Source organism: Poeciliopsis prolifica, unplaced genomic scaffold, assembly GCF_027474105.1.
Source record: "Poeciliopsis prolifica strain line A6 unplaced genomic scaffold, Auburn_PproV2 SCAFFOLD017, whole genome shotgun sequence".
Lineage (NCBI taxonomy): Eukaryota > Metazoa > Chordata > Actinopteri > Cyprinodontiformes > Poeciliidae > Poeciliopsis > Poeciliopsis prolifica.
Window position 1 is genome coordinate 2710144 of NW_026562392.1, and position 24962 is coordinate 2735105.

The following is a 24962-nucleotide window of genomic DNA, read 5'->3' on the forward strand; positions in this document are numbered from 1 at the left end:
AGGACCACAGTTAGAGAACCTGTAAGAGTGCTTTTGTTTCTACTGAATCTGTTTTTGTTTGACGTGTTCACGAGTTCACGAGTCAAACAAACCAGCAGTTCTGTCAGTGAGCATGCTTGAAAGAGAACCGAAACATCCAGCCGGCCCCTTCCTGCAGCGCTGCCTTTAGTGTGAGAGGCTTCAGACGTCTCTCGGCTTTTAGTCGAGCAGTTCGTCCTGCTGAACGTGCATGTAGTTGTTGTCTCCCACGATGACGTTGTTGAGGTACGAGCCGTGGATGATGATGTTCTGGTGCGCGGCGGGAGGCTCCGAAGGCGCAGCCTGTGCTGCCGTCTGCAGGCTTTGGCAGCAACTGCAGCTCACCTTAACTGTAACACGTGAGCAGGATGTGTTTAGGTGCTCAAAAATAAATAAATATATAATAATAATAACTCAAGATGCACGAGGGTGAGCTGCAGTTGTCACCCACCTGCTTTCTGCTGCTCAGAGTCCTCCATCAGAGGCTGCTGCTCAGCCTCTGTGGAGGGGCGGGAATCCCCGATGACGCAGTTGATCATGGTGGAGTTGCTGATGTTGATGATGAGTATGGTAGGGGGCGGGCTCCTGAGTCGACCTGTCAGTGGAGGTAGTGAAAAGCGAAAGAACATTGAAACAGGAAGTAGATTTTTTCCAGAGTGATGCCACAGCAGAATTGCATCATTATTTACTGAAGAAAAAACTTTTTTGCATCCAACATTGCTTTGACGTAATCCACATTACATTCTTGGATTTATGTTCAAATATAAATAAAACAAGATATATGTATTTAAGAAAAAAATAAATATATTTTTATTAAATATGTTATTTAAAAAAAATAATTTTTTTGTCTGCTTCTGTTTTTACTCTGTTCAGTAAAGACAGAGACTGAACAATAAAAGTCTTGGTTACCTTGTGCGTTTTCCTCCTCCCTGAGCTGGAGCGTCGGATCTGTCAACAGTAGTGAAGCAGATGTTGGCCTCCGCGTCGCCATATTCCCACATATGTATGTACATGTATACACATACTTAGATTATTTACCTGGGGAACCTTTCCTCCTTTCAACAGCAGGAAGGCAGAAGAACTGGCAGGCTTTGCTGCAGCTTCTCCTGGCCACCGCCTGCATCACCTGGAAGAGTCTCTGCATGCTGAACCCCTTAAATGTCATAACCTGTAGCAGGGAGCAACAAAATAAATAAATCAGTTTGTAACATACGGGTCTTTGGAACAAAGGAAAAGCAGTCAGACGAGTTTTTAAGTCTCGTGCTCGCTCCTAAGCTTAAAGTCGCGCGACGGGGATTCCCCGCACTCCCTCCAACCCCCTTAACTTCACTGGAAAACATCAAAGAAAATCGCTCTAAAGTTATAGGTAGAAACTACATTTTTAGAAATAGACGCGTTCCCAAAGTACTTTGGGAACGCATCTATTTTAGTCGAGAACGTTGACTTTTTTGCTGTCAGTGCCAAGGAGGGCATATCAAGCGTCCGTGACGCGGCCGAAACCTCACCTGAGTTATCGGTGCTCTTGCTATTATTTTAGTCGGATTGTCAGTGGCGGGATTCGGGTTCTGCTGGCTGGGGCTGCCCATGACTCCGGCGGCTGTGATAAAAATAATCCCTAAAAGCGGCGACCGTTTTCTTATATAGAGAAAAATCCCGGCGCATGCGCGCTCTGACTTGCGGTTTACGTCAGGTGATTTACAGTCGAGCTGCTTTTCAACACAAAACCCAGCGCGGACTGAGGAGAAGCTCTCGCTTTAGATTGCGTCATACTCTTTGTCATTAGTTCCTGCTGTAAACGTGTGCATTGGGGCCGAATAAGGTCCGAGACCTTCTTGTTGTCGCACATGTTGAATATGAATATGTGCCACGGTTTTATTTTTCTTTGTACCTTTGAGCAAATATCATCTTGGCGCTGTTTTCGTCTGATACAAGTTTCAAACCTGCACATTTTTTGAGACCACAGAATGACAAAAAGCACACCATCTAACCCACAACCTGTAGAAAATTGCATAATGCATGTTTTTCAAAAAAATATATTATTATTGTTATTATTATTATTGCTATCATGCCATTGCTCCAGTAGAAATAAGTTGTTAAGAACTTTTCAAAAATCAGTTTCTTGTATCAGACACACAGAACTGGGGAATAAAAGTTGAAGGGGAAGTTGTGGTGTTGGGGGTTGCACTTCAAGCTGTCATTTCTGGGAAAGATCAGTGTCACAAACAACACGACTTGGTTGAACTTTGTTTTCTTTAGCGCAATCTCCTTTGCCTTAACATGCTATACACACCATATGCTAAAATGCCATTATATTGGGTACGCCTAGAAGAATTGTGCACCTCACACGTTCATCTTTCACAACTTCCTCTTTCATTTATCGCAGAGATTTATAGAGGATTAAGAAATATTCCCACAACATAGTGATTCCTGCTGACTTGACAACATCTTGTATTTGTCACCTGCACATTCATCATGCCAATATACCGTTCCATCACATCCTAAAGGTGCTGTTTTGGATCGAGATCTGGTGACTGTGGAGGTCATTGGGGAACAGAGCTCATTGTCATGTTCAAAAGCCCAGTTTTAGATCATTTAAGTTGTGTGATGTGGTCGGAGACAAGAAAAGGGAATTGCTTTAACGAATGCTGGAGGTAGCCATTGGGAGATTTACGTAACTGGTAATTTAGTCTCCAGCACACCATCTCACGAACACCATGCATTGTAGATACAAGGCAGGGATGTATGCACACTTTCATGTTGCTTACACCAAATTCTGCCCGTACGATTTGAATGTTGCTGCAGAAATCAAGAATTATTGGACTTTGTTTCGATTTGTTGAGGGCTCTGTTTCCATTCTTTGCTGAGAAGAGTGGCAACCGGTTTGAGCTTCTGCATCTCTCGCTTGACTGATTAATCAGACAAGTTGTCCCTTCAGTAATAGCTTTCCACGCTTTGGTTTTGATGAGGAGTTAGGTGAGCTGAAAGGTCATTTTCATGGGAGAAAATGACCTTTCAGTTATTTTCTCCCCTGAAATTAACAGTAATTTTGACCAAGGAAGTCCAAACCACTGGATATTTCCTGTTTTTCGACCATTCTTTGTAAGCGCATCTGATTAAGTTGCTTCCAAATGTGTGGTATAATTTAAAAGAGGAAAAGACTTGTATCATGTAGTTACATCACTTATTTATTTATTTGGGCTCATGTCATTGTTATATCCTATTTGGAGGGCCTTTTTTAAATATCCATCATTCACTAATGGTTCTCCTCCCACACTCACTCCAGCATTTATAGTTTGTGTGGAGCCAACAGCACAAAAAAACTCCTTTAAACGTTGTGGCATTTCACTCTCGCCTGACTAACGGACTGCAACAAACTGAGGGACTCTGACAAATTTATGTTAAAATATTAACATGCGCCGGTAATATTTTAAGAAAAAAATTTATTTAAATAGACCAATAATGAACAGTTATCAGTAATTTTAGAATGCCTGGATGTGTGGAAATGGATATGGTGCAAAAACACAGACATAACAAAAAAATCAAACTCTGTGCTGTTTGGCTCCCAGTGAACAGAGACGTCAGCTTGAAGCACAGGACAAACTTGTGCTTCTGTTGCCAGGTTCCAACCTGCAAGACCAAAACAGAAAGAGACCCTGAGTGGTGGAGTCATCACCACCCCTCTCTTAAAGAAATGGATTCCACTAAGAATCTAGTTAAGACTACAAACTTCATACTTGTGACATTATAACGTGGAAATACTGTGTTGGAAATTGCCATGCTCGCTAAGTAAGCTACAAGCCAACTATTATTAGTGTTATATCTAGAGAAAACACTTTAAGGCAATGAGTAGGGCAAGAGAGTTTTGATCAGTGGTCACAAAGTGATGACACGCCCTAAGAGCAAGGAGCTCTTGAAAAGCCATTCCGCCATTATGGCTCTTGTGTGTTGAAATGCCTGGACAATAGTCAATGCTTCATTTTTAATGACCGAATTGTATTGCTGTGCAAGTTAAACTTCATGGAGAAGAAACTCACAGGATGTTGAACATCATTCCCATCATATTGTGGTAGCATACCAGCAGTGACAACATAAGTACATTGTTTCAATGTATTCAAAAGCCTCTTGACAACAAAATTGACTGAAGGGAGCAACTAAAATTGAGAAGTTTGGACAGAAACTGCGGTAGTAACCCACCAGGCAGGAAACTCATGAGTTCCCTTTTGTCTGTTGATACTATGTAATGTTCATAACAAAAAAACATTAGTTTGAATTGGCTGCACACATCCTTGTTTAGCTACTTTCCCCAAGTAGGTGACAGTTTCCTTGGGCCGTCAAACAGTTTCTGGTTCCTACCAACATGGCAGATGTTGCTGTATACCACCCCATCCAGATAAGGCACCACCCTGTTCATGCGGCAGAGTCAATATAGAAAATTATTGAATGTTTTTCTGTTTTAAATATCTGGAATACTGCCAGCGTGGTGATCAGTTTTATCCACAGTTTCCCCCTGGAAATTTGGGTTGTAGAAAACGATCTATTTTTGCATTATGGGCACCTTTCAGACGTTTTCCGGAAGTGAAAGTAGGCATACAAGTTCATTCCCTGTTGCAAGATGGGATTTTTTATTTTATTTTTTTGTACTCAGTAAATAATCATTGGTTGTTTTCTTTTAATCAATTGTATTCAGCAAGGAAAATATCACAACAACCACATTTTAAAGAATATTAACTTAGATTAAAAAGAAAATCATTTAATATTTTCTTTGGGGTTCTATGAAAGTGCTGTGGATTTTCGAGGAGGAGCTATTGCACCCCATAACGACCCACTCGGTTAGAAATTGAGCACAGGCCGTTTTGTCAACTGCGATGAGAGGTAGAGGAAAAGCATGCGGCTTGGTAAGAGCATTAACTTGGTGGTAATCTGTACAAAACCACACTTTGTCAGCTTTTTCTACCAACAAAGAACGAGAAGCCAAACTGGATCATGAAGGTTCAGCAGCGCTGTATGTATTCAAGCATATATTTTATTTCACTCTTCATGAGTGTTTTTCTGCAGAATCTCTACAACATCACACTCCAAAAGAGTTGTCCTAGTTCTACCAAGAAGTTACATATCCTCGTTAAAACGAATCCTTAAATCTCTTGGCAGCCAATGCATAAAGTATAGAATAGGGGTTATGTGGGGTCGCCTGCTGGAAACACGTCAGTAGTCTGGCATTTCTGTGTTTCTTGGACGTATGAAATATATAATTTATTCAAACCAGTAAACAGGACATTGCAATAGTCTGAATGCGATGACACAAATGCATTTAATTTTCTTTCCCATTCAGCTGACAAAACCATGTGACGCAGTTTAGAAATGTTCCTGAAATGAAAGTAACAGGAACGTCACAGAGATTTTACATGTGAGTCAAAGCTCAAGAAAAACACGGATTATGTACTCAGATTGCAAATGCCGGATTTAGTTGATAAAAAAAAAAAAAGAAAAGAAAAAGAAAGCAAGAGCCTGACTGAGGTTGTTTATAGTTTAGGGCTATGATCATAGTCTCAGTCTTTTTTGATGTTCAAAATGAGGTAATTTCTGGAAAGTCAGTTAGTGACCTACTACAAACAATAAAGGACAATATGAACAGCCTGGCAACTTGATGGGACTGAAGAGACAAACACAATTAAATATCATCTGCATAAAAGTCATAATAAATGTCACTGATAGATTGAATAAGGACCAACTTGGTAGAGTACGTTAAAAAAAAAAAAAAGTCCTCCCTTACACATAAACCACCCCAGGATTGGAAGTAGTCCTCATTTTGCTATTGTTTTCACGCAAACCATTTTTAGCCAAACTTTACTTCAGATTTGATTTTGGAAATTGCAGGACATATATAAAGGATTTTAACACAAAACTGCCCTTTTAAACGCATTTAATGGGGTGGTCGTCATGCGTCGTGTCTGAATTTTCAGGGCCGTACTTGAAAGCAGCATGAGTCGAGCGAGTCAACCAGCAGGGGGAGTCGTGAGTCGAGCTCAGCGGAGAGCGAGCGGAGCTTCCTGGATGGGCTCAGACCGCGGAGGCAGAGCTCCCGCACGGAGACACAGTCCTGACGGGGGGAGCCGCGCGGTTGCTGCGATGTTTTTCCACTTCCACCAAACTCCAATTCAGTGAGGAAGACCGCGGCGGGAAGCTTTACAGGCTAACAGTAGGTTATGACAGAGGCAGACTCTTTTTGTCAACATATGTTCCTCTGAGAGCGCCGCTACTGCCGCTGCCGCTACTGCTGCTGCGTCTGCTGCGGATCTGGAAGCTGCTCCCACACCTTAGGCAAGGTAAGTCTTCCTTTAACGCATTTCCAGCTACTAGAGTAATATATGTAAAAAAAAAAAATAATAAAAAAATCAGATCTGGTGGTTTTGATCTGTGTTAAAGCGCGAGCTTCAAAAACGCAGATGTCTTTAGTATAGATTCGCAAATATATACAGATCTCCCCCCCCCAACCCTTTTTTTGTGACGATATTAGTCAAATACATGTGGCTATAAATACAAGGTGGCGGACACGATTGATGCTAATTTATTTTCACTTTCATTTCCTCCTTCAGTAAGTCAGAATTATGCAGTGTTCTGTGATCGTGTTTCAGTTTCTCTCAAAGTGAATAAACATTCAAATTATTAGGTCTGAATTACACAGACGTGTGTGAACACAGCAGTGAAAGTGATGCCATATGATTTCTGCTACACACACACACACACCCAGCTGCCTCCTGCTGCAGCACAGTGGCTGTTTGTGCAAAAGCAGCAGCAGCAGCGTCTCACCAGGCTGATCTGGTTTCCATCCCCTGCTTTAACAATGATGCTTCGATGGCCCCCAAGCTCCCGTCACCTCCTCCAGCTTGTGTAGCCTTCTCATCCAGACCCTCATCCGACTGATAACTAATCCTTATTTCAGACAAACAGAAGAAACCCCAGTTTGCACACAAGGCTGTGCCGATGCAAGACATTCTGTAGCAGGGGTGTGAGCTGGAATGTTTGCAGACGGAGGGGCCGGGTGCAATCAGATTTCTGAAGGCCTCCAGGCCGAAATCCAAAGTTTTACCCTTTCTGCAGACATCTGGATGGAAACCCGTCCAGCATTATCCATCTGAGTGCATTGTTGCATTAAAATACGGTTGCATTCTGCAGTCGCAGGTCCTTTAAAAACCAGCTTCGGTTTGCTTCACCGAAACTGCTCTGCCCTATTGACAGATTGCCCACCGATGTTATCTCAAGTTCAACTGTGAAGTTTCTCCTGAACAAAAGCTCCACTGTATTAATAATGACATAAGGGGAGTTTCCATGGAGGGAGGCAAAGTGAATGAAGGCTGTTATTTTCCAGCGTGAGACCACAGAGTTGGTTGTAGGGCCCAGGCAGGATGGGACAAGCTAGCAGACTTTGTGGGGTGAGGATCAGACGCCTCAGCTGGTCCCCAAGGGAGGAAATTAAAACGTGACTGGGCAGAAAAGGTGCAGTTCCGCATGTGAAGCAATTTCAGACCGATAATAACCCATAATAATAATAATAATAACAGAGCGTTCAGCCTAAAAAGTGGCTGCAGTGGTCGAACTGCTGCAGAAGTTTCTTGCCAACTTTCACAGCGTGTTTGAGGCAGTTTGTGATTTCAACAGCCGCTCGGCCTGCAGTTTGTTTTCAACACAGCAGCTTCCTGTGTGACCCTGTTCTGCGTCCAACTCGCAGTCCTCCTCGGGATTAAGTGCAAATCCCAGATTACGGCATTATTGCTCATGTTTTTTTTTTTTTTTTCATAACAGAGGAGTGATTGTAGGGCCCACACAGGATGGGACTGTGTGGGTGGGGCTGTGTCCTCTGGAGATGGTTTCAGATCTATCATCCAAGATAGACTTATCTTGGCCCCTGTCAACTATTAACAAAAGATCTGTTTTTCTTACCAAGAAAAAAATTATTCTGTATGACGTTTAGAATCCTTTATGAGGTAAAAACTGTTTATATGGCCATTGTTGGGTACTTATGCCTGGAGTGTAATAAGAAACTTATTCTACCCTTCATTCTGTAGTACACTGATTAAAGCGTTGCAAACGGAGTGGCTAAAACCGTTTCCAGTCAAGCTATTTGCAGTGTACATTTCACATGCTAGCAACCACACGTCCAATATGTTGGCTTATCTATAAAGACATAGACTCAGGTGTGTCAACCTGTAGTGCATGAGAGTTTGGTTGAGATTGAAAGCTTTTCGGCAACTTGCACAAGCAAGACATGCTGCTCTGCAGTTCTCCTAGCTGGTGAGAAGGGCGCACACGTCCAAATTGCACCTACACTCGACTGAGCTGGTTCACGGAGAAAGAGAGAGCTTGGATCTCAAACTTTTTGCAGAAAGTTTCTGTTCTTTTAGACAATAAGGTGTACAACGACCACCATTTGGTCAAGACATTTTAAATCACAATTTATACTTCAAGGTCCCAGCTTGGAAAGTTCTCTGAAATGAGAATTCCAACAGGGACAAATGGATTTTCCTCACTAACCTTAACCCCAAAATCCATCATGGGCTGAATTCAGTTTATGTTTCTGTACTTTGTCAACTTGTGTGCCATTATTTCTATTTGTGAACATGTAAAATGATAAAGGCGTCACTTGTACTGCTAATAGTAGTTAGCCTGGTCACGGAGTGGAACATTTGCCAAACCCTACTGATTTTCCAAGGGTGATTAAGTTAGGTTTGATGCTATTCCCAGATCCATGTTCAGACTTGAGAGGCAAATAATAACCACATAATTAGGTCACACATAAATGGGCCCGGTTTTGCCCCAAGGGTAGATTTCATTCCCCGTGTCAGATGCAAATAGGCACCCAGCTGTTTGGAGCAAAGATCAATGAGATTGGACAGCTCGTCTTTTCAGCTATTTGGGCTTTTAGCTCAACGTTTCACCTGATCTGCTTCGTACCTACGCTGTAAACTGTGAAACCTCAAATACAGGCCAGGTCAGCCTGTTATGGCAATATAAAAAACACCCCACAAAAAAAGTTACAGGCTTCAAATATCTGGAACTCGTCAGCATTTGCACAGGACTGTTTTAGGTTTTGCTTGTGATGATCTTTTCTTATTGAATGTCCCCAGCTGTCCTCACGGAGGTCTGTGGCCAGAATGGCCCACATTACACCGCTCAACCCTGCACCGCCGGCAACACGTACACAACGAGTTTGGAAGCATTGCACTGCATCAACCACTTCCTATATTCAAGGGCCTTTTAAAAAGCCTCTCACTTAAAAAGACACACAGTACAGAAGCTACGAACAGAACCGTCTGGTGACGGGGACAGAGCTTCAGCAGCCATTTTCTTGATTCTCTTAAGAGCTGAAGAAAGACAAAATCTGTAATTTCTTAAATAATGATTTGTAAGAACTTATACAAATCATTATTCAAGAACTTACTGATTTTTCTGCTAAATAATGGAAATGCCTTTTGGTAAGATCAAGGTCTTCATGGCAAGGTTTTGTATTGCTTCACTAATATTAAGCTTCACGCATATTTAAACGTTATTATTATTCATAACGATTTTTAACGAACCAGATCTTTTGTTGCCCGCCCCGCAGGCACGCGGCGATGTGACGCCATTACGTTTTTGTCTACAAAAAAAACGTGGAACAGAGTTTCAATGCAACAATGTTGTAAATGTGAAGTTTGCCAAAGTGAGTTTATTTTGGTTTATTTTGGTTCTTTGACTTTATTTTTTTTGATCTGTTTCTTTATTGGCGTTTTAAGTTGTCATGCTGCTCTTTGCAGTGGGTGGTTACCGTAGTAACCGGTAACTAAACAACTCACTCCTTGTTTTTGTTGACGTCTGTAACTGTGGTATGTATTAGAATAAGCTCTGTGGGTTTTTATATTTTACAGTATATTTTGGACAAACGTGATGGTGTTCAGTGTTACTTGAGTCAACTTCCTATGTTTTGTGTATATTTTTAAATGTTATTGTTAATGTTGCTCTTCACTTACAGCCGTTAGCTTCGTTCATTATGTTGTCATTTATATCTTAAATTTGAACATTATCAGTTATGGTTGGGAACAAGTTGGATTTAGAAAATCGTTTCCAATATCATCAAAAAATACAACATTTAGTGCAATATATCAATAAGTGGACAAAATGAAGATGAGGATAAAAAGTTGTTAATTTAGTGATTATAAAGACATATTGTTTGATTCATTTGTCAATAAAATTTTAACTGCTTTATCACTTACATTTATTATTTTTGCAACATTAATGTCTATTTATATTTCTAATGGGGTTAATATTAGATGAACAATTTTCTAAATAAAATAAATTGGCTTTCAACAGCTTGTTGGTTGGTGAACTAAATATTAAACATACATTTGAAACGTAACTTAATAAATATATTAGACTGAAAGGTGATTATGAAAATACTGAACTGGAAACCAAACCTACAGCGATAAAGGCTTAGCGGTCAGGTGACCTGGGTTGATGTTGGGGATTTGATGAGAAAATGTTAGTTTCAGTCGTTGACTTCACCTACTTGCTTGACTTGGACTTGGTCAAAATGACTTGTGAACTCTTCTTAACTAAAGTTCACTGAAAAGAAAAAAAAAATCACAGAATTTAGAAAACAGAACCTCGACTGTGATACAAAAAACATAATGTTGATCTGTACTCTTAAACTGTATTTTTAACTGTTTCTTGGACAAGAAACAGTATAGATGACACAACATATGATTAATTCTTACACTCAGAATGATTGAACTGATGCCTAACAACTTTAGGATTGCTAAACAGACCTCGGGTCTGAAAGATGACATCATACATTGGGAAAGGTGATAATGCAGACACATGGAAAACCATCAGAGCTGCTAGACTTTCCAGAGTCAGTCCGAAGAGGAATAAATCTGTTTCATTTCTGCTTCCAGGTTCATGGCGACCGTAGATCATCATCATCATCATCAAGGCCAGCGGAAGGCCTAGAGTCACCCTGCCTCCTCCCACCATGGCCAGCAGAAATCCCTCCATCCACCTGGAAGCCAGGGATCCGTCACCAGTGATGGTTGCTGCCGGTGCCCCGAGTGGCCAGGATGTGTTCTGCAAGCTGTGTCTCAGCCTGCAGCCGCTCGCAGCCATCAGCGAGCTGGAGGGCTGTAGGTGCATGTTCTGCACAGCGGTAAGCAGCGGTGATGACATGTCCGACTTCAGGCCAGATGCTGATCTGAGGAAGGGATTCTGGGATTCACGGCACATAAGCTTCTGGCCAGAAGTTTACAAACATTTTTAATAATTGCCATATTGGCTTGGCTTCTTTAATGATGCATTTGAACCAACTTCTCTTAGTTTGAAAAGAGAATCCGGTGCACTTGCTTGAATGTATTGTGGATTTTCCAGAATTCACACAAGGATAAAACTAAAAAGCAATGGTAGGTTGTTTCTCCGCCATCAGCACATTTAGCAGCGCATGTCAGACTTTGATTGACAGCACTAAGACCCTCCTCCTGTCCCTGATTGGTTGTTTTTGGTCAGGATTGGTGTGTTTCTTCAGACGGCAGCTCAGGGAGGAGGTGCAGAAGATTGATCTATTCACAGATTATCTGCCCATAACATACCGTCACGACACGGTGTCGGTTTCAACAAATATGGAAAAAAAAACTTAGTTTCGTAAAAGTTACATACTGCAGCTTTAAGTTCCTGTGAAACCACAGACTGTGGCCAATAACAATCTTCCAGCACATTCAAGGCAGCACATCCAAAACACTCTTCTTCTGAAAAAAGCTGGAGTTCATTTGAAGTTCCTTTAACTTTCAACATAATCCATGCAGTGGAACTGAGTTTGAGGCTTTAACACAGTTGTGTACCGGACACAATAAAACTGGTTTTGGAATAGAGGAAGCAGGTTACACATTAAGTTCCTAACCTGACCCACACCTTCGTTTACTGTGTTTATCGTCACTGAAGCTGTGTGTTTTCTTATCAGTTCACCTTGACGCAGAACTGTTTAAATGCATCACTAAAGAATCACAAATGAATTTGACATCACTGCTTATACAGTAGAAACCAGAAGTTCACATTCACCCTATAAAGTGACACGTTTACCTTTTTTCCTCATTCTCTGAAATTGAATTAGACCAAATCTCTCTTGTTTTAGATCAGATCCTATTATCTAAATTATTTGCTCAATATCTCACAATGAGAGAAATGATATGTCAGACATTTATTTCTTTAAAGTCAGACGTTTGCATCCACAACGATTTCTATCTCCTTAAACGACAAGGAGAAGCCCCAAAGATTATGTCACGGCTTTAGAAACGTCTGACAGGTTAACCGACTTGTTTGTGTGTCTTTTTATTTGGCGTATGTAAACTTCTGGCCTCAGCAGTGAGTGCGCGTAAACTCCTGAAGAGCACCGTAAATAGAACAGGGTGTTATTACTGAACACAACTTCGGAACGCTCTTGTTTTGCTGCAGTGTTGGCAGCGACGGTGTTCCAAAAGCGATCCAAAACAAACGCACTCCCTGATTATTTTTATTTAAACGCCTCCCTAAAATAGAGGCATTTATTGGCACATATCAGACGTTTCCATTTTGGTGAGACGAAGGCACTGGCTCCATTTAAATCGTCGGTGGAATTTTTCAGATCTCTCCCAGCTGCTGATTTGGCGTATGTTCACCGGCTCCCAGTCATCGGCAGAGTTTCGCTTTCACACTCATGAAATCGGTAGCGCTATCTTTAGAAGACAGAGCTGTAGTATTTATGAGCGGAGGCCAGACGTTGGCGTCCCATCTGTTCCTAACGGAGTGGATTCCCATCAGAGGGAAGCAGGTGCTAATCTCTTCCCCGGCTCCCCGGCTTCGGACGCACAAGGTCACAGAAACCAAAACATCGCCCACATGTGGCGTTGTTTAAAGAAGGAAGAAAAATGAAATGGAGCCAGTGCATTCAGATCATCTCTGTTGTGTAAATCACAAATACCTTGAGCCTTCTGCTGTCAGATGGCAAGACGCTCGCGTTGGTCCCACCCCGTTTAGCAACTTATTTCTAACTTCCACTCAGGCTTTTTATTTGTCTTCTTCCACAGAAATGTAATACTCAAGTGGCTATTTTGCCTTCTTCTTCTGTTCCTCAAACTGGTTTGTATTTGTGCAATCTTTGTGTAGTTCCTCCTTCCTTTCTCGAATTCACAGTTGAGGCAACATGTGACTTTTGACATGTGGACTCTAAAAAAGCCTCTGTCAGACTTATAAACTGCCCTGGTTTCACAACACTTCATTTCCTTGCCTGCTTTCTTTGTATTTCCACATAATGTGCTGTTATTTTATTTTGATGCAATAATGACTTTTTTGGTTTTCAAAAGGCATCTGTGAGTCTTCTGTGGTGCATAAGACTTGGGGTGCACCAATAAACTGGCCCAGATTTGATCATTTTGGACATGTGAAACGAATGTTATCCATCAATCTTATCTACTTTGGCAAAGGTCTGAAAATCAGCCACTGTCCTGTTTTGCTCTGCCGACAGACCCGCCCACCATGTCACGTCAACACCGGTCACCCCATCTTAGTGACTTTGGTCCTTTTTACACATTTTCTGGTTCTTAAAAAAATCTTAAATTCATTCATCTAAAATTAAGGCCTTAGGATCTCTTAAACTAATGTTTAAGTAAGTTGGCCTTTGAAATGATAATCACAGGTCTTTAATTTTGTCTTGACTATTTATTTCGTATATATGAATTTTGTGTTCTGTCAGGAAAAGTTGTTGTGGCACTCAGACAGCCGCACTGCAGTCTGTGACTCAAGACGTTTGAGGCCATAGACATTATAATTAAACAATAACACAACAAATGTATTAAGTCTACGGTTGAGGCTATCGGTTATTAACCGCTAGCATGCGCTTGCTAGCTGGCTGGGAAGGTATCTTTTTGCGTCTGTCATGGGTGCAAATTTATCTCTGCGTCCAATGACAGGCGATGTGGAGGTACAGGTCTTAAATCCCATTCATAATGGTCTGAAATGGTCTTAAATTTGACTTGGCGAAACCTATAGAAACCCTATTTGTATCATTCGTCATTCACATGACGATGACAAATGTTTTCTGTGACAATGCTGCAATGTGATAACAGGTTTCAGAGTGCGGTGCTTTGAAAACGTTTTGTACTCGTGTAAAAAAAAAATATATATATATTTTTTTATTTTGGGGAATCCCTGGACCATGTGCAGACTGACTGGAATCAGACGATAAACACATAGCGGCTGCCCATGATTTTAAAAAACCACAGAAGAAGAAAATATCAACAATGGCTCAAAATTTGGTGGCTTTCCAACTCGGTCACATTAGGAAACAGTTGAACCAAGTTGTCTGTCCATAGAAACAGATTCTCTGCCATCTTGAACGTTTATTAGTTTTGGTGGCTTTCAGGCAGAGAGTTTGTGAAGGCCATAGCGCCAACTTGTGGCATGGTGAGAGAATTACACAATTTTCACATCTACTGTTTCTGCGTAAATGTGTTAACAGAAACGACGTTCAATGGATGGCCGTTGTTTTAAACAGGGTCGTTGTTGCTATATTTAGCGACTTTTTAGACAAAAAAAATCAATAAATAGTCATTGACCAAAGTCAAAATCAGCATGTCAGGTTTTTTAAAGATCAGTGTTCTGTCAGAAAACTGCAATTGGTGCGCCGAAATGTAACCAATCTCACTTTGCTGCATTCCCTGCCCCTCCAGTGTTTGCAACAGTACGTCCAGTTGGCCGTAATGGAGGGTGGGGGCGCTCCAATCACCTGTCCAGATATGGCCTGTCCAAAAACCGGAGCCCTGCTCGACTCAGAGGTATGTCCTATAAACTGAAAATGTCTCACATGAAAAACCAAACAGTTGTGCCACAAAGACGGCTGTGCGGGGTGGGATCGGGGGTCCCTTGAAATTTGCTTCCCCTAACCAGGAAGTATGCTACGCTTAACATATGTTATTCATTTAAATGTGGGATGGATGCATTTATTTCTACCATCTTACATAATTGTATTGCATACAAAACATGTTTGTCTGTAAAAACCAGGCAGTCATCATTTTTGGTTTGGGGTTTTTCTTTCCTGTTTTAATCACAGAACCTTTCCAGGTTTGTTGTCTTGCAACCTCACTTAAGAAACAAGAAGTTGCTACATTTTACCATATATTTTTTTCAAAATATATGCTAAATATATTTTTAATTTTTTTTACAAAATATATGGTAAAATGAATATATAAATATATTTTCACCACCTCTTTCTTATCAAAATAGCATTTAGGCAAGAAAATCACTTTTGACAAAAAGTAACTTGGGCCAATATTTTACTAAGGTGACAATATTTTTGCTTTAATGATATTACAAAGTGAACTGTTGTATGTTTCAGTGGCAACGTTAAAGTGCGGAATGGACCACATTCTAGATGAAAGCATGAAAGTGTTGCTCCAGAAAAAGAGATGTTGAAACAGACTGACTCACAAGCTACTGCTTAAAAACAGTCTTCCAAAACAACAACAACAAAAAAACACATCACTTTAGCTTTCAGTATTTTTTCTTTAGTTGTCAAAATGATTTAATTCTTTTATTACCTTTACAAATTGGGGAAATAAACTATGCTAATTTGTGCAGTGCTTATTGCTGTTGTTGAACACAATCGTGGAATAGTTTTTTCTTTTCTTTTTTATTAAACATCTCTTATGTGGCTCTCAGAATTGTTGAGGGCCAACTTATTCACTTTCACAGGTGAAGAGTTACAGATATTTATCGAGCTCATTTAAACACCTGCTCCACTGATGATCATCAGAGTTGGTGTGTTTTTTTTCAACTAAACCAAAACACAGATAATGCTAAGGTTGTCATAGTCAAGCTAGCATAACTGACCAACTACCCGGTCCCTTGCAACAATTTTCTTTTAAATTAAAACTTTTTCCTGATCTGTAAAATGTGACATCATCAGACCTTGTTGCTGTAGTGTTGACAAGTATTAGCAAAGCACTCCCTCCCTTTTATATGTTATCATGCATACATTAGCATGTTGCAACTTGCCAGCTAAAACCAATGCCAGTCATTGTTGGGGGAGCAGGATCTTGTTTTTGCAACGTCACAACATAACATATCTTATATGGTATTTATTAGAAGTTGTTTTGGGTTTATTTTAAATGTAAAGGTGGGGAAAAGGTTTCCAGGGAAAGGAGATTAGAGCAGATTAGAGGAGAGGATGGAAACAAGAGAGGGAAGATTAGTTTGTAGAAATCTGTTGGAGAAAGAGAGAGAAAAAACAACGGAGCAACAAGTAGCATATTCATATGTGATGACCATTATAACATCATGGAAGAAAACACAGAACAAGTTCATACAAAATGCATTTAGTGGCAAATGCAGATCAACACAGAATGGATGTGAAAAACATCAGGAACTGAACACCTGTGTGTTGATCGGGTCGCTCTCTCTCTCTCTCTGTCTCTGTGATTGCAGATTGCCAGTTTAGCAGCTCCATATCAGGCGGAGCTGTACCAGCGGCTGAAGTTTGAGAGAGGTGAGTACTGTCATCCCGGATGAAACCCAAAGTAACATTAAAACCACATTATTATTACTGCACAGTGTGCTGTTCTGTTTTCTTTTTCTTTTTTTTATTTATTTATTTAAGAAATAACTGCATTACCCTGAGTTGCACTGAAATGCCAGAACATAAGCATGCAGTCATTTTCACATTTCATCTTTGTGCAGTTTTGTATAAACAACCAAAAAAATTATAATAACTTAGCGCATTCTGTGAACTTCTTTGAGAAGTGAGACCGTTCACATAACTTTCTGCTGACTCTTCTGATTTGCATGGAAAGACCAGTTTGTCATGCAGGTGCATGTTGCTCCTTCCCAGCTGTACGGTGACTGTACGCTGTGGAGCCAATCACTGGCATTGTTTACTCTTGCTGCGGGTCATGAGGCTCGAATTATTGGAAGTGAAACAAAGATCAAAGTACTGGCTGCTCTGCTGCTTGGCTGCAACGACTCCCTTCATTATGATTCATAGTGAAAGTACAAACTGGCGCTCAAATATTTTCATTGCATTTTTTTAATGCACATGTACTTACATTGTTTTCTTCTTAAATTATTTTCAAAAGAATAATGTGATTTTGTTTTGTTCTCTCTTTCCTCCAGTTTTGCTTCTTACGTCTCGTCTTATAGCTGCACTTTTATTGTAATATTGAATATTGTAACACTGATAATGAGCTAAGTGTTTTTAGCCCAACATCTTTAAGAATGTTAGCATTATTTTTATTCTCTTTCATTATTTTGCCATTTCTTCCAGATACACTGCTCCATGTGGTGAAAGAAACACAACTATTATAAAACATAACGTGTTGTTCCGGAGTTCCCAAAAGTTCCCAAAAGCCTGAAAAATACTTCAACTAAGATATTATTGAAAATCCCAATTTCCTTCACACATTTCATCATTAAACGCGTTATATAGCGTACTTACACACAGATGGATGTTTGCCTTTATTTCTGTTAATTATTATGATTTTTCTACTTACAAGTAATGAAAAAGTCACTTTACGAACTAAAATATTACATCGGACCAATAAGAAAAATGAATACATAAATGTGTTCTTGATGAGAACCCGTCTTACAAAGTGTTTTTGTCTTCTAGTGCAAACATCAAAGTACACTTTCTGCATTGATAACATGGACAAAAAAATGATAATTCTGCCAGTGGAACGAGTACTCATCAATTTAAGAATTGTTTACTTAAAATAAGCTGCTATATCTGGACAAAAAGTTTTTAAATGACCAAACAGAAGAAACTAAACAAGATTTGGACACAATTTTTTTTGTTTTCGCATGGATCAGGTCAAAGGTACTTTTACATATACATATAGGAAGATATACATATACTTTATAGAAAGATCATCCAGATTCGGATTAAAAGAGGACGTGACCATGAACTTCTTTTGTCTGAACTTTGGATTTTTGAAAAACAAAATCCTCTTTGTCCAGAGACAACAGCTGAAAAATAGCGTCTCAGCTCACTCTGGCGCTTTGACAGAAACGTTCATTAATAAATTGATACGTTCATTAATAAATTGATAAATTGATTCGAGTTTATTTCTCTTGGTCTAAGCCCGTTTGATCACTTCATACATCAGCTAAAAAGAAAAATGCATTGTGGGGGAACTGCTCAGCTGCTAGCATGGGAATGCTAATGTGTTAACGTAGCTCCAAAGCATCATTGTATTAAACAGGAGCTGCTAAACTGAAGCTTTGTTTATCCATTGTTACTTGTAATTGCAAAGCAATCAAAAGGATGTAACAGGAGTATTTATTCACGCTGGCATAATCCTCACAGATTACAGAATACAACTGAAAGCAAAGTCCAGCGTTGCTGTTTGTTCACCATCAGCTTTAAATCTGCAGCTTCACATGAGCAGAGGCTTCAAATTTGACCCGATGGGGATTAAAAACAGATTATTCACCCTTTAAAGATCCTTTGGTTCATTTTGGGAATGTTTTAGTGTTGTCTGGACAGGATGATCAAATCCCTTTGTTGTTGTAAAAGAATGTGTTGGCGTCATTCGCAGGTTAAACACGTCAAACCTAACAGAACCCAGCAAATATGTTCATTTGAATGCAGCCAGGTCAGCTGCAGATATTAGTCTCAGTGATTCTTATTTTAGATTTTTGTTTCTTTCTTTGCAGTTTCCAGATTTCTGCATGTTTTTCCTGTGTTCTGCATTTATTCAGAAAATACAGCGGCAGCTTGTCCTGTAACTGAGTTCTTCTGTTTGGAAACAAGAAAAGGGATGAAAATGTTCAAGGATATTTGGATTCTGTGTATCATGCACGACATGTTCCTGTCTCTGCGGCTCTGCAGGTGTGAAGTTGGACCCCAGCAAAGCGTGGTGCCCTGTGCTTGACTGTCAGGCGGTGTGCCATGTGCAGTCCAGCACCGAGGGCCGGCCCGCCGCCGTGGCCTGCCCCGCCTGTCACACTGTCTTCTGCTCAAGCTGCAGGGGCCCCTGGCTGGAGGGCCACACCTGCCCCGAGGGCCAGGCCATGATGTTACCCCCACTGTCTTCTGAAAGCAGGTCAGTCACTTGGTTTGGTTTAAGCTGCTAATAGGAGAAGCTTCAAAACGTCCCAGCACCTTGCCAAAGTTTTTCCGTCCTTTAAACTTTCTCACATTTCGTCATGTTGCAATCACATACTGTACTTTAAAGTGTTTGCTGCAAAAACACAAGTAATTATTTTTAATCTGGTTCCTGGCCCAAATATTTTGACAAATAAATGATGTTCTTAATGCTCTCAGTGACTGAGCTTTAAATCATTCCGCATAGATTTTTAGATTTCTATTTCTATTTTCTTTTTAATAAGGAAAGAAACATTCACTGAAAATGTGTTTAGCACACATAAACTACGTCTCTGGGATAGCAACAAGAACATCTGTTAAGTATGTAACGTTTTTAACAAAGAACATTGAAAGGGGACAAACCAAAACACAGATATTAATATTATTAATAGGAAAAAAATTGCAACATTCATTAGCAAAAAAGATTTTGTCCAAAAAACACAAAATCTTACTGAATATTTTTTTTATCTAGTTCTAGTGCAAATATATCAGTATACTGGAAATAAGACAAAACCAACATACAGGTAACTTTCCAGCAAACCGTAAGAGATTGATTTAGATCAAGAATTCTTAGTCTAGTTCCACAGCCAGATTATTTATAGCATGAGAAAATGTTCTAAGTGAAATAATCTGCCAATGATTTAGTGCTATTTTACCCACACGCAAGAATTATTCACTTAATAAAAGCTCCTGTGTATTTCTGAAAAGTCACTTGAAAGTTTGTTTTGTCTCATTTCAAATGTACTGAGACATTTGCACTAGAAACTAGATCAAAATAATTGGCAAGACTTTGTGTATATGCATTGTTTTTATGGGTGAGGGGGTTACATGATTATGAAAAATAAAAATATGAATAAAAATTGGAAAAGTGAAGAGTGTGTTGGCATTTATATGCAAAATCAATGCTAATCCTGACTGCTATATCCAGCACACTGAAAGTGTTAAAAAGATCATTTGTGTTTTCTTGAGGACAGGGATGGGACCAGTGATGAATAAATCTATTATCTCAGCATTAATAGCTTGGTATTCCTTCAGTGTGCTGGTGCACAGCTGCATAATCTGCCTTGCTGTCGCTGTGCCAGCCTGACTGATGTCATCAGGGAGCCGCTGAGTTAAACTGGAATTTCATTGTCTCTGTGCCAAAGGGAGGAGGATGAGGATGAGGAGGGCTGGAGGGCACAGGGTGCGTTAGTTAGAGGCCACAGTGAAGGCCGAGTGCTGAGGAAGAAAAAGAAAGTGAAGGAAATTCCCCCAAAGAGTTTAGCTCAACAATACCATACGTCACTTGGAAGCTTTGTTGTAAAACTCCTACATTTTTTAAAATACTCCAGAGATTCCCCCTGCATGTGTTTCTTCCTCCCCCACCCCCGCCTCCCCTCGTCTTTGTTTTCTTTTATACCCCGTATCTTTACAGCTCTACTGCTCAGGTTTCTTCCTCTTTAACTTCAACATCCACAGTAATCAGAACAACGGCCGACCCGGCAGAACTCTGAAAGTCCTTCCCTGATTCTGCTGCTGTCCTGAACGATCAGAGCGAGTCTCAACTCCTCCGGGAATCCAGATTTCAAAAGTTAATTCTGTGGGTCGAGGGAGTGCAGAAGAAGAAGAAGCCCCATGTTCCCGAAAACAGAATACCGATTAATCGTAGCGAACCGATTATCGGAATTATTGTGAACTGATTTAGTGATCAATTAATCGTTAACTGGAGAATGCAGACTCAAAAAAAAGGGAATTTTCTGAAAGAACAACATAGAGTGATAATTAAGCCAAAGTGTTTAAAAAAAAACATCCATTTTATATCGAAGATTTAAAACAAATCTTTTGATGTAATCATGTTCCACATAAAATTCCAGTGGTCGTTTTAGCTTCACCCAGTTCAAATTCTGTAAAAAAAACAAACAAACAAAAAAATATTATTCTTCAACTTTTGCTAATCAGCAGATCAAAAACACGCTGTGTTGATGTTCAGTCCAGCAGAAAGTCCTGATATTTTCACATTTTGATCTTAGAAGTTTTTTTTAGCATTCACTGAACGAATGCTGCTGCTGCTGCACATCAGGCAACAAAATTCAGTTTTTATTTTAAAAAGGAGTCCAATTATTATTATTATTTTCCCTTGCATCATCAAATGTATTTTTAAAAATGAAAACAACTTTAGTGGCTAAATATAAAATATGCAGATTTTGCCTTTTGTTGTTGTTGTTATGCAATTAATTGATTAATTATGACAATAACGGTTATCCGCGTGCCTGTCGCCGCCTGGTTCTGCGCAGCGACCCGGACGAGTCCATCAAGCAGTGCCCCATGTGTGCCGTTTACATCGAGAGGAACCAGGGCTGTGCACAGATGCTCTGCAAGAGCTGCAAACACACCTTCTGCTGGTACTGCCTGCAGAACCTGGACGTGAGTGGCCACACACACACACACACACAGACACACAGACACACACACGCACAGACACACACACACACACACACGCACACACAAAACAATTGCTGACATGGTACCAGAGATTGTGCCCGAGTAAGAGGAGCGCTACTGCAACGTGTTTTTATTCAAGTAAAACTAAAAAAGTATTTGGTAAAAAGGAAACTCAAGTGCTAACTGACAAACACATGAATCATTTAATATTTCAATCCTTCTTTGGTATTAAAATGAATACAATTCATATAAATGATAGAATTGCAAAATAACAATGACAGGAAAAAGAAACATTTCTCCAAATCAAATTTATTTCAATATAAAACTTATGAAACTTGGCATGAACTGCAGGTGTGTTTGTGTCTGGAGAATTTTTGATTGAAACGAGTTTGTTTCTCTTTCAGTGAAGTGACTCCAGTGGTTGGAGAATCCAGACGTTTCACTCAAATCAGAGTAGCAATATTTTATAATAAAGTTACTCAAGTAAAAGTAAACAGTTCGGCGTAGTCAAAGGAGCATTTTTGCCTAAAAAAAACCTACTTATGTAAATTTGTAAGTGTAACTAGTTCCTGCACAGCTTTGCGTGGTTCTGAACACACTTCTTCTTTAACTGGTGCTTCACGTCCCGTGTTTCCCTGCAGGGGGACATCTTCCTGAGGCATTATGATAAGGGCCCCTGCAGAAACAAGCTGGGACACTCCAGGGCCTCTGTGATGTGGAACCGGACGCAGGTGAGCTCACATTGCGTTTCCTTCAGGTCATTGTTAGAACGGATTAGCCTTCAGAGGCAGGAGTGTGAGCCGCCCGGGTTCTGAGCCTCTCCTCCCCTGGAATCGTAAGCCGTCTTCATCTTTTATGAAGTTAGTTTCCGCTCTCTGTCAGAGACGAGTTCTCACCGCAGAAATTGAAGCGGAGCAGTAAAATTTCCATGACGCAGTTCCCTTTATTTAGGAGCCAAAGAAGCACGGCTCGCGGCCCTCGTCCATCAGATCCTACGCTTCTATGCAAGCGTCCAAACTCCGCCCTGCAGTGAACGGGACTCGCCCCGCTCTAAACTCCCTTCAGCCCTGAGCCCTGTTGTTTGTCCCGTACACCTTTTTGCTTCCACATGCAGGCTGCTGTGTTTATTCAAAACGCTCTAAATTTAGACGCAACTTCGATGATGACCAGAACACTGAGAATATGCAGATATGTGATATTTTTTCAACCTTCAGCTTTGTTACAGGAGACGTCAACATGAGCTTTCTCATGTTTTGTCACAAACTCCAGAATATTTTATTAGATCCTTATGTGACAAAGTCTAAATGTAAATGTGATGTTACAAGAAAAATTATATACCAGTCTGAACATATTTTAACAAAATAACATCTGAAAAGTGTGGCATGTTTCTTTTTTATTTAGAGCCAGTTTTGGATCTAGGATAAGTGAAACCCATATTGTATGGAAAGCATCTATGAATATATATTTTTAAATCTATACTCAGATGTTCAATTGGGTTTAGATGTGGACTTTGACTGGACCATTCTGACACATAGGCATGCAAGCAGACTAACTACTCTGTCCTGATTAAAAATGTCTTAGCCTCTAAGCTGTTACATTATGATCATGTTTACTAATTAGGTGGCGTGTTAAGGCAGCAACTTGCTGAGAAGTGACATTGACCCAATTTCAAGGTGCTAAAACAAGGAGTCAAGTGGTGCAGTCCAGATTTGCTTCAATGGAACTGTGGTCAGGGGCCACAAAAAATCCTTCAGAGGGCCACGAGTGGCCCCCGCACCACGCTTTGCTCACCCCTGGCTTAATGCGTGTTTCATACCAGCTTGTCTTTGTGGACCAGGTGGTGGGCATCCTGGTGGGGGTCAGCATCATCGTCCTGGTCACGTCTCCACTCCTCCTGCTGGCGTCGCCCTGCATCCTGTGCTGCATGTGCAAACCCTGCAGCAGGAAGAAGAAGAAGAAGAGGAAGAGAGACCCCGGCCTCCCAGAGCCCCCCTCCTCCTCATCCTCATAGCAGCTTCAGCCCCCATGTGCCTGAACCGAGATGACTCCACTGGCCTCATGAACACCAGAAGGTGCAAACTGCTGGAAGAACTTTGGAAACAAACTTTTATTTTATTTTATTTTATTTTTATTTTTTCCTTTAAAAACTGCGGAGTCTTCAGCGGGCTGCCTACATAAATAAATCACTGTTTCTGTGTAAATATGTGGAATGTAAGTCCGTCGCCTTGCAGCGGTTACTGTGGCAGCCTGGAACTGGACGCATGGGACTCGAATGTTTTCCTTCACAGGGCTCTTTTTTTTTTCTCTCTCTGCAACGCTCCTCTGTATACACACACACACACACACACACACACACACACACACACACACACACACACACACACACACACACACACACACACACACATCCAGTTGAAAGTGCAAAGCCACCCTCATGTGCCAAACATCAATGATGCCAAACCAGAGGCGTTAAGGGCTCAGGTGCCTCTGCAGTGCCAGCTGCTCGGTCCGTTTCGTTTTGCCTTCCATTCTGCTGATTTATTATGCAAAATACAACATAAAAAGACTGCAGTTGTAATCATGGGAGAATTTTAGGTGATGTAAAAATGTTCTTTATTAATGTGTGAAGGCAAATGTGTAAGTATATGGAGATGAGATGTAATAAGCAAGGCTTTGTGGGCGTTTCCACCTTATATATGTTCCAGACCAAAGGCTGTAATATAAAACCTGTACTTTGCAAAAACGTGTTAATTTAATATTTATGATTTATCCGTCTGTCTGTTATGTCATTTCTACTTTTTCTGTTGATGTTTCAGCATTTTCTAAATGCACCATTACAAATAATAAAAAAACAACCTAAAAGTTGGATCTGATGGTTTGTTTCTCAGGACAGGAGAGGAAATGGAAACGCCGTCAACAGATTTACTTCCTGTGTTTGTTTTTTGTATTCATGAGCTGGTATAAGAAATCTGATCAGCTCAATCATGAACACGTGAACACACACACACACACACACACACACACACAAATACAGGGCAATTTATAGTGATCAATGAACCTAATCGTCTCCTTCAGCTTTTGCACGTCTACAGGTTGAAATTTAGCCAATTGTTCTGCACATTAATCTGATCTGAGACTGAATGAAGAGCATTTGGGAAAATGCTTTTTTAAAACTAGCCACAGATTCTCAGTTTTATCTAGGTCTGGACTTTGACTGAAACGATATGCGCCGATTCATTACATTTCAAGAAAGTTCTATTTCCATTTAGGTCTTAAACTTTCTATAACCAGTAGATGAAACAGAGCTCCAAACAAAGCTCTGAATATTATTTTATAACATAAGCCGCAAATGTAATCCTTGGTCTTTATGACTCTGTTTGGTCTTCGGTGATTATTG

General features: G+C 40.4%; 1 protein-coding gene across 3 annotated transcripts; it reads left to right on the plus strand.

Moving 5' to 3' along the window:
* Positions 1-6087: 6087 nt before the first annotated feature.
* Positions 6088-24707, plus strand: rnf144b (ring finger protein 144B). 3 transcript variants are annotated; one of them, XM_055042233.1, is made up of 8 exons: positions 6088-6341; positions 10944-11191; positions 14739-14843; positions 16492-16552; positions 18890-19103; positions 21418-21547; positions 22207-22296; positions 23403-24706. In XM_055042233.1, the coding sequence occupies exons 2-8, from the start codon at positions 11021-11023 to the stop codon at positions 23574-23576; spliced, it is 945 nt and encodes a 314-aa protein (XP_054898208.1). In that variant the 5' UTR covers positions 6088-6341; positions 10944-11020; the 3' UTR covers positions 23577-24706. The 3 variants fall into 3 exon arrangements, with proteins under 3 accessions (XP_054898208.1, XP_054898209.1, XP_054898210.1); XM_055042234.1 differs by lacking the exon at positions 6088-6341 and adding an exon at positions 9827-9875 and having other exon boundaries at positions 23403-24707; XM_055042235.1 differs by lacking the exon at positions 6088-6341 and adding an exon at positions 10770-10850 and having other exon boundaries at positions 23403-24707.
* The last annotated feature ends 255 nt before the right edge of the window (positions 24708-24962 follow it).